The 14,262-nt window shown below is 37.4% G+C and overlaps 1 protein-coding gene across 1 annotated transcript in view; it reads right to left on the reverse strand.

The window, feature by feature from the left end:
• Positions 1 to 14,262, reverse strand: part of GBE1 (1,4-alpha-glucan branching enzyme 1) — a 138,026-nt gene that overhangs the window by 44,926 nt on the left and 78,838 nt on the right. Inside the window, exons 8-11 of the mRNA XM_036399098.2 lie at positions 8,892 to 9,007; positions 8,025 to 8,152; positions 3,516 to 3,614; positions 812 to 922 (exon numbers count right to left, since the gene is read on the reverse strand). Of these exons, the coding sequence (XP_036254991.1) occupies positions 812 to 922; positions 3,516 to 3,614; positions 8,025 to 8,152; positions 8,892 to 9,007 (454 nt within the window). The remainder of the gene's footprint in view (positions 1 to 811; positions 923 to 3,515; positions 3,615 to 8,024; positions 8,153 to 8,891; positions 9,008 to 14,262) is intronic.

Consider the following 14,262-nt stretch of genomic DNA (forward strand, 5'->3'; position numbering starts at 1 on the left):
GACATTTCTGTTGACATTTATCGCAGAAAGTACAGGAAATGGAATATCAACCTCTATTATATAAAGGAAAGATAGGTTATTAAATAAAATATGAATTTTTTAATGAAAGGTTTAAAGATGTTAATTGTACAATTCCCAAATTACATGTTTTCTGACTCTTCAGAAACAAGGGTTAAAAGGATTGTGGGAGATGAGTGTTATCCAAACTCATCATTACTTTTTCTTTTTTTCTCACACATAACTATTATAATTGCTGTGCTTTGAACCAAACTGTTACAGCATATTTCATTTAGGTCTCAAAAGAGTATGATTTCAATCCTTCCAGAGAGGAATGTCTTTCATGAAGGGAAAACAAGTCACAAACAAATTTTTTAAATTGGTGTATCGTTTATGCTTATCAGAAGTCGTGTTACAATTTACTTAACAGAAACTGCATGGATTATACACCTTCCTGTCTTCTTTGGCAGGCAAAATAAGAAGCTTCAACTCATTCCTTAAAAACAAAACAAAACTGAAAGCCAATATTACCCACGGACTCCAGGGAGAATTCTTTTACTAAAATTAAGTATCATAAAATAAAAACACAGCAAAACAACAACAAAAAAACCAAACAAAAAACCACAAAAACCTAAACAAAACAAACAAACAAAAAAGTACAAAAAAAAGAGCACTAGTCCAAATCTACCCATTTCTGAAATTCTTGCCATCTTCCTCAACTCCTTTCTCATTTAAAAAAACAAAACAAACAAATCACCAAACTTCTAAACAGGACCTTTTCCTTGGTTATGAACAAGCAAACAACTGAAAATACCTGGTCGTGACTCTCTGCATAAGCAATGTATTTTTCTTCACACCGTCTGTTTGTCAATGTATGCACAATATTGCCCATATTCCAGTCTTCATCTTTCAGCTCCTTAATTATCTACAGAAATGAAATAAAGATCACTGAAAAACTGCTTTACCTAAAAACATGCAACATTATCTTGGCACAGAAATTTCCAATGGACTGCGAACTGTATTCTCATGCTCCCAAGTTTTGAAGTGATGAGCTCTCTCTGATAATCCAAAGAGCTGTCTTTTTCTTTTCAACTTTCCCACATAAATATAATACCTAGAATACTTGGTTTCTCCTCTACCTCCCCAAGGAAGCTCAGACAACAGGTTTTGCCATTTATTACATGAATCCTCTGATAAAGTGGATAATGTGATTGATAGGACCTGCAAGAGAGCACTGCACCAAAACCAAGGAAGAAATACGTGGGCACAGACCTACCTGGTTCACAGTATCATGAAATGCAATCCTGGCATATGGGAGCTTCCAAATGAAGTTTAACCACCAGGCAGTGTGGTGCTACCTCCTGATTTTTAGCAATTTAAATTGAATCCTATTAATAGGAATTTTCTGCCTCGTATCACATTATTTCCTTCCTCTGCTAAATCTAGCTCAATCTCAGTGTTAGGTTGTTCTTTTTTTTGTACACCACTTTGTAGACCTCCATTGATCCCTATGACTTAAATTAATATACACAAATATATAGACATAACAATAGAAGTGATAAAAAGGCAATAGCACCAAGATGGCCGATATATGCTGTAAAAGTTAACATTATAATTGTAACTGCCCATATACTCCTAAACAGTCTTTTTCTTCCTCCTTAGGTAAATTTTTTTTTAAAGTCCATAAATTCTGGCTCTGAACACATCGAGGTCCCTATGTACCATCATATTACATATACATCATATTACATCTATCTTGAATCTTAACTAGTACAACCACTGTTGTGCCAAACAGTTTATCTTTCTTACTTTTACAGATTCTTCAAAATTAGTTCATGGAATCTCTTGGAGATTCTTCAGTTTTTAAACTGACTTTAGCAAGTTGCCTAGAAAATTTCCTATGAACAGGTATGTACTTAAAAAATGGAGAGAGAGTAAGCAGTCTAGGAGAGCTTGATAACTGCTCATAAACTGTTTAGCTGAACTTCTCCCTTCCAACCATCTCAGCTTTATTTTTCTCTTCATAAAATGTGGTAACAAACTCTGGCATCACCTCTTTCTCTAACTCCACATCTCTACTCTGGTCACTTATTTGCAGTCTCTTTGGCAAGAAGCTTCCTGCCTACATCACACTAAGTTTTTGTACAATGCCAATCATAACTGATTTGCACTCAACATCCCATCAGTGTCCCATGCTATCCCATGTCAAGTGCACATTTAAGCTGGAGAAACTGACATTTTCTCCAGTTAAAGAACTTGCTGCAGCACAATTATGTTTCCTATCCAAGTATTGCAAATTAAATGAAGCGGACCATATCAGAGATTGCTAAATTAGATTGCAAATTTTTTGCACTTGTAAAATTCTGTGGTCTGGGTTTTTTACCCATGTAACATGAACTTGGCCACTTGCACTTTGCTTACCTAGGAAATTGCTCATCTTGCCTGCCCTAAAGTGTGTTAAGGAACAAAACAAAAAACAAACTAACAAAACTCCAAGAAACCCACAAAACATCACAATTAGGTATTTAGTGTTAAAAAAAAGAGTCCTTACTGCATTCCAGGACCTAAATGTCTAAATTACACATTACAAGTTCTAATGATGGTGTCTCTGTTGGAAAAGCTGTCAAGTTTGTCTTCTGAAAAGAGGCTTGAAATCTGTTTTTCAATTGGCCCTCTACCTCCTAGTTACAAAATTGAAAGATGCTGAAGGTAAGCTAATTTTTTTGTTATTATTCTTAGCTCCATACTGTATTTATTGAAGCATTAATGGTCATATACATTTATTGTTTTCAGATCATCGTGGCATCGCAAAGGATTTGGGTGCAATATTCTAGCTAACTGAAAAATGTTCTCTAAAATATCACTAGAAGCCTTTTCAGATCATTTAGTGTTTATGCCTTTTCTTTTGATTCTCTATATTAAGGAAAAGGTGATATAAAAATCCTTAGTGTAGTCAGAATTTATTACAGATTTATATCATTCAGTTTTGTAACCCCCCGTACCAATTGCAGGTGTTTGTGTAATTCACCTACAATTACTTTGCTTAAACTTTCAGGTCTATTTATACTCAATGACAATTTCTATGCCCAGCATCAGGAGGGTTTAGTGCATGTTTTTGGAGTGATTTGCTTGTTTGTTTTTATATATTTATATGCATATGGTTAACTTTTTATCTACCTGTTCACATTCAATATAGATTACACATTCTACAGATGTTGCAAGGCACAGGTCATTTCAAAGAAATTGAGCTTATGTGTATTGTATTAAGAAAACAATTATCAGCTGGAATGTGAATCCCAGCTCCTGAACTTCCTCACCTGAAATGTTCATAACATCTGACAGCTCTCATTTCAGCCTCTAATACCTGTGCTCAAGCCTGTCAGAATTTATTTCAATAGCACATTAACATAAGAGAAAGCAAAACTTGTCAGCAGGATTCAGAAGTGTTTATGTGTATGCACTGACAGAGAAACATCCCACTTTGAAGAGCAGGATGTATTTTTTTAAGCAGTCCTCACCTGTATCCACTTATCTGGAATGGCCATGGCAAGTCGATAATCAAAGCCCCCTCCTCCCTCTGCCACAGGCCGACAGAGAGCTGGCATTCCAGAAACATCCTGGAACAGATGAAACACCCACAGAATCATTTCCACAGCACTGCAAATATCACTGCATATTTCCCACCAGCAATCCTGATATACAAACACTCCAAAAGCAGCTTCACAGATTGACCTGGTTTAAAGGAGAACAGAATAAATTTAAGTCGGCTATTACTACACCCAGATGTGCTGTTTGAATGCAAAAGTTACAGAGAAAAGCATTATGACTTTTCTCATCAAATACACTGCCTCAGAATACTTTAATACAGTAAATATTTAAATGGGAAGAGACCTCAGTAGATGCAGAGTTTGAAATAATTAGCTCTCTTGAGCTCCAAGTAATCAATAGAAAGTACAGCGTCAACAAAAGACAAATTAAACCTTCATTTTGTTTATTGATATTTTGCATAAGGAATGGCATAAAAAAAGGTTAAATATAAAGCACACTAAGGAAGAAAAATACAATCTCTATTTTTTTATCAAAACCAACCTATTGATCCAGCTAGTCCTGGAATGTGACATGGTCTTACTGCATAATTTTCCAGTTTCATATTGATGGATGCTGAATATTCTTAAATTTGTAATTCCACGTTCTCAAAATATTAATTTCACCATGTTGTTAGGCAATTTTATCATGCAGCATTCTTTTTAAAGTTATCTGAACAAAAAATACAAGTCTCCAATAATTGCAAAATATCCATCAGCACTCAATTTTAGTAACTTCTGTGGGGGAATGGCTTCTCACTAACAGCAGCTATGGATTAACAAACACCTCTTGCATCTACACAAGAGAATTTATGGAATTAATAATGACTAGAACCAGGGCTTAATTAGGAAGCTCATTCTGATTTGCTGGATTCAATCCAGTTTTCAATCCAATTGCTGCACTGGAATAGTGAATAAAGATATTTATGCTTCAAGTCATACACATACACAGGCATACACAGATGGACATAAGGGAAGAGATCAACCAGATCACCAGGAAGCTCATGGATGGCATCCCAGGGGTGGAAGGCAGGGCTGCCATCCAGAGAGACTGGCTGGAGGAATCAATCAGCAGAAATGTCACACAGAATGTCAGAATGTCACCAAGCTAATCCTGACCCTGGGATGGGCCACCTCCTGCATCCATAGGGGCTGGGCCGGCCAGGCTGGGGAGCAGCTCTGCTGGGGAGAAAGGGCTGGGGCTGTGAGCCAGCAGCAAGCTGAGCTTCAGCCAGCAGCCAGGCCTGGCAGCAGGGATGGCCAGCACATCCCAGGCTGCGTGAGCAGCACAGCCAGGAGATCAAAGGAGGGAATTATCCTCCCTCAGTTAGCAGCCATTGGATCACACAGAAAACTCTGTCCACATTCCACAGGCTGTAAAAAACACATAGTGAAGTGTAAATTCTTTACAGGGTTTTAGATGTGATAAAAATTTCAAAACTTTCCTAAATCAGTCAGAAAGGACAGACACAGTCTCTTGGTCTCTAGGTTATACAGGACATGATGATATGAAACAAAAGCCTTTTTCTGTAATGCCATGATGCCAGTCTGGAGGACGTCCAAGTCTGAGATTTAAGCAAGTCCCATCTACTTAAATCAAAATAATTAAAGCCAGATTTTTGGGAAGTAAAATTTAACTGCATTCATATCCATGTCTACAAATTTTAACTAGACACACACACACACACAAAATAAAATAAATAACCATAAATAGTTTGTTGAGTAGATCAGATGCACTTCCACCAGGAAACCTCCTAGCCTGGTACAGCCCTCAGACTACAACACAGTGCTGATCTTCCACAGAGGGGGCAATGAAGTGACAACATGTGATCCAAGGGGGATCAAAAAGGACTTCAGGGCCTTGAGACAGTTGGTAAGGGAAGCTGAGGCAGAAGCCCTTTTCTCTAATTCTAGTCGAAGGCAGTAACACTGAAAGAAATGGATGGACTGAGTCTATTCATACATTGCTCCATGGCTGGTGTCACTGCCAAAATGTTGGGGGTTTTGGCAGTGGAATGGGCATGTATGCTGGATTCAGACAGGAATCACATTTCTCAGTTCTGTGTTGGAACCAGTTTAAGTGGGCCCATGGGAGCCTCATGAGGTTTAGCAAGACGCAAGTCCCAGGGGCTGCACCTGGGTTGGGGCAACCAGAGATTGAACCAGATCCAGAGGTGGGTGAGAACAGATCCAGAGCAGCCACTGAGAAAGACTTGGGGGTGCTGGTGAGTGAGAGGCTCAACATGACTTGTCAGTGTGCTCTTGCAGCCCAGAAATCCAAATCTGTCCTGGGCTGTGTCCAAAGTGAGCAGCAGGAGAGAGAGGGCATTCTTCCCCTCTGCCCCTCTCTGCTGAGACCCCACCTGCAGGGCTGCATCAGCTCTGGGCTCCCAGCACAGGAAGGACAGGGACCTGTTGGAGCCAGTTCAGAGGAGGGCCATGAAGATGATCAGGGGGAGAGTAGCTCTGCTATGAGGAAAGAATGAGAGAATTGGGATTGTTCAAGCCTGAGAATAAAAGCCTTTGTGGTGACCTAATTGTGGCTTTCCAGTGGCTTCAGAAAGGAGCCTACTATTTCACTAGGATATGTATTGATGGGACAAGGGGGAATGGCTTCAAATAGGAAGAGAGGAGGTTTAGATAAAGTATTAGGAAGCAAGTCTTTGCTCTGAGGGTGGTGAGGCACTGGCACAGGTTGCCCAGAGAACCTGTTCAAGGCCAGATTGGATGGGGCTCTGAGCAACCTGGCCTAGTCTAAGATGTCCCTGTTCATGGCAAGGAGTTGGAACTTGATGATCTTTAAGTTCCTTTCCAACCCAGGCCATTCTATTATGCTACAATTAAACAGCTAATTTCAAAGCATTTGTTCATACCAAGTTTGAGAAGAGCTGCATATAAAAACAGCAACCTCAACATACTGTTTCTTTGCCTGTTTGTGTCTATAACACTTCAGGCATGACATAATTTTACTTAGCATTTTTTCTTCCCATTATAAAGATCTTTAATCACCGCTTTATTTGGAAGACCAAAATTAAAAACAAGTGTATACTCAGTAACACCTAAAAAATTAGCAATTACTAAGACAGTGAATATACAGAATATTAAAAAGCTGTAAAATCATCAATTAATTACATTAATTAGGGAATATATTATCATTAGTTATAGCCAGAGAAAAACATTTTTCTCACATGGCACTGATTCCGTAGGCAAGCAGACATTCTTCACTGCCTTTTGTAATTTTCAATTATGTCAATAGTTTCTCACTCTGAAATTCTCCTTTAACCATGAAGCACATTGATCAATTCTATGATTCATGTAGCGACTTCCCGAGGCAGAAAATTATGTATTGAAAAAGAAGCACTCTCAACTTAAGCATGAGAAACTGAAGACACATCTTATTAAAAAAAAAAGAATCCTTAGGCCAGGTAATACAAGACAACTAAACTCAAATTCTTTGGTAGGAATGCTTATAATCTAGGCCTACCTAGAAAATTAATTGATTTAATTTCAAATAAGCCTACAGCTCAATGAAACCACCTCCAGTTTGCTACTGATTGCTCCCCAGATGCTGTTTTGGTATCTTGTCATTGAGCTCTTAGCAGTGATTGTCTATGATAGAAGACTTTACTATAAATAAGAAATTAAATAAAGCAGTATTTTGCTTCCTGAAGATAGAGAACTCTTAAGCATCACAAACCCTTTTATTAGAAATCCATATAGTCCCTAATGGTATGAGATAGATATCACTTTTTCCTCTAAACAAAATGAATTATTTAAAGATGATAATAGAAAAGAATCCTCTATGTTTAAATGATTTTTCTTCTGGATAAAGAAAATAATAGTGAAAATTAGAATTTTGAACGCTCTGCTGTTTCATACTCTTAAAAGCCCCATGTGCCAGAAACATTTTTCAGTCAAAAAAATTTATCTCAATCAACTCAAGTAATATAGTCTATTTACTCCTTTAGAAACCTGGAGAAACTTAATAATAAATTTTAATTACCCTATATATTTAACATCTATAAGTTTATTGCATTTAATTTGAAGGGTAATTGTCAGATATACCAATATAATTCAAAATATGCAAAGGATCATTAGGGCTGTTAATTTTTAGCACCACAGAGCACTACTGACAAATGGCTATCATGCACAAGCAATAAACTAATAAAAACAATTCTCATTACAAGTTCAAGGTGATGAAGGAAAAAAAAAAGAAAAAGAAACTGCCACATTAATTAATAATCTATTAATGCTGAGAAAATTCCCAGAGTGCATATTCAGGTTGTTTTTTCCCAGCAGGCAAAGTCTGCCCACTAATTAATATTTTTCAGCTCGTGTCACTGCTTGAGTACCCAAAGCGTGACTTGATAATTAACAGGAAATTCACATCCTAAAGCAAACTAATCAATATTAATGTCACTGAGAATGGCAAAATGATCTTACCTCTGCTATGGTTATGCATTCTGGGTGCAAGGTATTAATCATGTGATTGGCAAGCATCAGGTAACACAAAGCATCTTCATCCACATGTAGGCCAAAATACTCATTGTAATCTCCACTGAAGCCTGTGCCTAATAAGACAAGAAGTTTTAAAAGCCAGGGTCAAGTTTTATTTAGGAACACATATTTCACTCAATATTTCATTTTATAAGCACAGAACATATTAATGATTTTCCATCTATCCTCATAGCAACAAAGCAAGAAAATTGGCAAATTCAGATTTTTTTGATCATTCACAGAATATCCTGAGCTGGAAGAGATCCATTAAGATCAGAGTCCAGTATCTGGCCTTGCACAGGACCATGCCCCAGAATCACACCCTGCATCATCCAGGTGTTTTAGCAATCTTCTGAACCTGTTTAGGAATCTTCTTCACACCTTTGCCAGCTGTGTTGTGCTCCCATCCAGCCATCCACTGTGGCACTCCAGCCACAGGACTCATCCCACCAGTTTTCCTTATGCCAATCATGTCACAATCCTGGGACTGGGCTAAAGCTTTGAGCTCTTCTTTTTTGTTCTTCACATGTGTGTTGGTACAGAAACACTTCCAGTGTGGTTTGTTACAGCTGACACCTTGTGGAGCAGATTGAATGATCTTCCTAATGCTTCCATCCTCAAGTTTTGGTTGTGCCATCCCATTGCTCATCACTAGCAAGCCTGCTTTTGTCCCTTTCCCATCTAGTTTCAAGCTCTACCAACAAGCCCCTCTAGCTCCTGTGCTAAACCCCTTTTCCCCCCTGAGAAACAGTGAACTTTAGAAGAACAGAGCTGCACCAGGAGGGCTGAGATCAGAGCTGATAAATGGCTCACCAATGCCGTGGTGGTGATACAACATAGACGTAACGCCGTCGAACCGGAATCCATCAAAGCGATAGTCTTCAATCCACATCCTCAAATTAGACAGAAGGAATCTCAGGACTTCCCAGCTGAAATACATTTATTAAGCTTTAAAAACCTTGGGACCAACTAGAGTTCCTTATACCAAGTCCTCTACTTGCATATGTGGTACTTGTACTGAACATTTTATTGTTTTAATGACTTCTTCCCTGTTTTTCATTAACCTTTCCCTAAAAGATTTGTCTTTAAGTCTTTGCCTTTTTATGGCAAAAAATCTTAAGACTGGAGAAAGGAGGTTAGTAAAAACTCTCAACTATCTACATAGACATCTAACAGGGTAGTGTCTGAACACATATACTATATTTTACTACCCATACTTGCTGGTGTAATTTTCCTTTCCCCCTCTGAAGATTGTTACTCTCTGTGGGAAAAGATGCTATAGAAAAGGAAATAAATTTTTTATAGGCAAGAACTTCTCCCCAACATTTTATGGATTTATAGCAATTTTTAGGCATAATTGCTGTTGAAAAGCTGCCCTTCCCAATTAATGACAAAACACATGTCACCAGTAGAATACCAAATCACCTACTATGTTGCAAATTTACACATTTAAAAAGTAAACCAAGGGAAAGTTGAGGAGGTATATTTTGAAGTTCAGAACATCAGGAATGTGGTATAACACACACACATACACAAAGCATGGAGATGGAATCAAAATATAAAAGGGGTTCCAAAATGAACAAGCATGTGGAAACATTCATGAACAGATTTTGATATTAAGGAATAAAATAGTTTCATGAACAGTTTTCCTAGTATTCATCACCTCCTCTCCCTGGGCATTGGTCTCTGTAGCTTCCAAAGACACCCACATCTTGTTTCTACTGTTCACCCTCCACAGCACATCCCTCTCTGACACCCTCATCTGCATCTCCGGCAAGCCACAGCTCTGCAGACCTCACCCATCTCAATCAGCCAACACAAGATGTAGTGAAACTGTTTTTGTTCACATCTTCAACACTTGCCAATGTTACGATTTCTTTCTAACCAATTTCCCAAGACAGCATAGCTACAAACCCCACTTCCTATCAAGCTTCTGTTCAGAGAAAAGGCCAGGAGCAGGCAGTCTCTCCAGCCACCCTCTGCTGGGTGAGACAGAACAGGTAATGCTGCACAAACCACACCACAATTTACCTATGCACATGGTAGGCATAACGTAATGAAGGGGACCCTTGCTACATTTCATTTAACAGACATCAGAAACAGCAATTTCAGGGAGAAATTATGACACAAGGAATAAACTCCATTTTGACAAACGAATGTTACCACTTTCCTTCCTCCAAAAAACTTCTTCGTATGATGGATGCTTTAAGTCCTGAGTAAGTGGTATTAGAAGAAAAGAGGAGAGGCTATGGACACACTATAAAGTCAAATCCTGATCTCACTAAGGTAGCTAATTCTTATTAACTTCCATAGAATTTTAATATTTCCCCTTCTTTCTGCAAGCACTGCACAGAAATACACACTTGTGCATATAAAGATAGAATTACTACCAATTCAAAACCTCCAAATTTAGGAAATGTGAATCAGCTCACTGTGAATTCCCTCAGTTCAACACCTTTCCTGGGAATGCATTACATGGCAAGATTTTTTTGGTTATTGTTCCATTGCTACACTCCCCTGCTTCAAATCATCCAATTCACAAGTTAACACGACACTAGGAAGATCTCAGGAGCTTTTCTGAAGAACCTTTCATATATTTATTACTTCTCAGGTGAGATGGTTTGCAGTGAATGGAAAAGATTGAGATTGCTCTGATATTGCAAGGGATAGAAAAGTATCAAAAGTCCTACAAACTGGCAAACTGGTCACAAAAAAGCAATTTTGTGCAAACGTTTGCTGTATCTTATTCTGACTCAGCATGAAATTCACAGAAAGCTATTTCCTGCAAGCTAAATACTGTGAGAAAAGAGCACAGCATTTTCGCAAATAAAAATAGTATCTCACACAGAATTAGGATAATGCATGCACAAAGATTACATTAATTACTACAAGCACTATCCAGACTTGAAAGTTATTTCTTGTCATTACAAACATCTTGACTTTATAACCCTAAAGTCCTTAGATGGTGAAGAGGATTTTTACATTTGTAAAACATACACAAAAGTCTCAAAATGGATAACAAATGTAATTTTTTTCCACCATTGCTGGCATTGAAGATTGATCTTTGGGAAAAGATGGAGAACCAGCATGAACATAAATTGTAATGACTTTTAGATGAAAAAGCGACAACAATAAAAACAAACAAGATGAATTTGTTGCACCAAAGTATTAGTTAGAAAATTTATGAGATCAAAAACCTGAGTAGGAGCAGCAGATGTTTTCCAAGCATCTGATTGCACATGGGAGAGAAGACCATAAATAAATAAGTATATAATCATTTAATCTGTGATTTTAGTCTAAACTTGGACAAAAATCAGCTTTAGGATAATTTTTAAGAAGTATATCAAGTACTAGCAACCATATTGAATTGTAGAGAGATAACTACACAGCTCCAAAACATGAACCAGAATAACAGATTTTTTGAGACATGCAAATCACACAAACCATACAGAGGTTCATTTTTTCATCCAAGTCAATTTGTTCATGGGAGCAGCAATATTAGACATAGAAGTTGACAGAACAAATAACTTTGCAGAAAGCCAGCAGAGGCAAAAATTGAAGAGGCATTATTGAGATACAACCACCACAGAAGCAGTAATTCAGGAGCATTTCTAAAACAGTTCCTTCTTGTATTTTACCGACAGATATGGAAACGGGATAGCATTCATCAGGAATGTAATTTCTTCTGGAAAAAAGCCATATCTTAAGTTCTATCCTAAAAATCTCACATTTTTGCATATATCAAAATTAAGCAAGTTCTTTCATTGCATGCATGACCAAAGACAGGCTATTATGTAGCTTTTTTATGCTGTATCATCATTAAGGAACAGCATGATTTACAGTGTAAGAAATATAACTCAGAATTCACTCAGACATTCAAAACAAAGAAGGTCTTTACAGAGAAGTATTGCTGGATTTTTTCCCTTCACTCTTGGAGCCCATAGCTCATTTATTAAAAACAGATTTTTTTGTCTGAAAAAGTGGAATGAGCACATCTACCCTAGATGACCTAGTTTCATAAGGTGATAAGACATTTAACAACTTTGCTATACTAGGTCAGCAGAAAACCTGTGAAATCACTTCTAAGACACACTCATTATTTACTTTTTTCCTCTATACTAACAAAAAAAGCAAAATAATGATTCACCATAAGCATTTTAAATTCCAGTCCATGATGAACATGAACTATTTAGATGCACGGAATGCATTTAAACCAGTTAATTTTGTCACTATGGACAAAAATACTATTGGCTGTGCCTAATACAGTTTGAAGATGTAATTTTTGAACCATATTAATGTTGACCTCCAGGAATTGCATTTATTACTATGTATTGGAGAACTGCTGACCTTATAAGAATCTAGACTTTTATGATGATATGCCTGTTTCAGCTCTCAGTGTTTAATTAAGTTAAGACATAGGAGCACTGAATCGCTAAAACATTATTTCTCAAACTATCCCCAAACATTTCAACAGCTGACTGGCTTAAATTCAATCAAAAGACTGCCAAACAAAGAAATGGGCATTCAGTCTAATAAAGTTAATAGTTGCAAATTAATTGGATGCAGGGTTGCACAATTACTTCTGTGTCTTTTTGAGGGCAAAACTCCAGTTCTTCACAAACCACAGACAAATATGCAATATTATATGCAAAATCATAGAATGGTTTAGGTTGGACAAGACCTCCGAGATCACTGAGCACAACTCTTAACAGCACCACGTTCACTACTAAGCCATGTCCCTGTGTGTGCCACATCCACACATTTTAAATGCTGCCAGGGATGGTTCTTCCACCACTCCTCTGGGCAGCCTGTCACACAGGCTCACCCTTCCAGTGAAGACATTTTTCCTGATATATAATCTTGAGGCCAGGTTCTCTTGTCCTGTCACTTGCTGCTTGGGAGAAGAAAGCCACCCCACCACACTACACCCTCCTGGCAGGAAGTTGTAGAGACCAGTAAGGTCTCCCCTGAACCTTCTTTTCTCCAAACTAAATAGTCTGAGTTCCCTCAGCTATTTCTCACAGGAGAAGCAGTCTGGCTTTACAAACAAACAACAACAAACAAATTACAATAATAATAATATATATATTATACATAATCCACATTATATTTTATATATTTACACTTTTCTATTTAAAAATTCTAATAAGCAGACCACTGGTTATTATGCAGCTTGTTTGGTTTGTTTTGAGAGTGAACAAGAGCAGCAGCTTTGAAGATGCAGAGGGTTTTCCAATTTAGTTAAAATTGGAATTGTAGAGTGCCACACCAGACAACAGCCCTTCTGCCACCATTAATCCTGATCATCATAAGTCCACTGCTACCTAGGGAGGAAGCACTTTTTTTCAATATGCTGTAAACAATATAACAGCCCTATGCATTTATTAAACTTATAGACTTACATTCAATAATTACTTTGGCAAAATGAACTCTTAGAACTAGGCACATTGTTTATTCATATAGAATCAGTAGTTCTGAAGTGTTCATGAAAGTATTTTAACTTTTTTCCGCCTAAAATTCTACTTCCCCTGTTGGTACCAAGCAGTGCCATACAGCAAGGTGAAACAAGAATTTCCCAATTTTTGATGGCTTAGACATTTGATCAATGCTTTGAAAAGACACCTCATTTTAAAATTGTGCAGGTTAATTCTGCACCAATTCTCTCTCAGATTTTGCCAATGAATTAAACATGTTTATGAATATATTCACATGACCTTCCAGAAATGCCATTTGCACAAAAAAAAATTTCTCCTCAAATGAACTATGGATTACATAAGGGTTTAAAATAACCTACAAGTAAGCAGCACTGTCCTAGGCCAACATTTTTATGGCTAGTCCTGTCCACACTTGGTAGGAGTAAACTAGTGTCAAATAAGGCATTCAGTTATCTGCCCAATAAAATGGAAGTGATAATTCAGATACTACTCAGCAAAGGTTATGTCCTGCAAAATGTGAATATAAGAACAGCCTTGGAGGCAAAGCAGGTAGGTACTTATTGTAATGAAATTTAATACTCTGGATGCTTTTTGCTCAGTGGGCTTCCTGAGTTAAATAGAAAAGAAAAAAAAAACCAACAAGTATGTACTGAAGACAATTACCTCAGTTTTAAGAAAGCCTGCAGGACATACACATTTTAAAATAAAGAAAGTACCAAAAAATATTACAAAACTCTTTTAAAAAGCTG

The sequence above is a fragment of the Molothrus ater genome, chromosome 2 (genome assembly GCF_012460135.2).
Source record: "Molothrus ater isolate BHLD 08-10-18 breed brown headed cowbird chromosome 2, BPBGC_Mater_1.1, whole genome shotgun sequence".
Classification (NCBI taxonomy): domain Eukaryota; kingdom Metazoa; phylum Chordata; class Aves; order Passeriformes; family Icteridae; genus Molothrus; species Molothrus ater.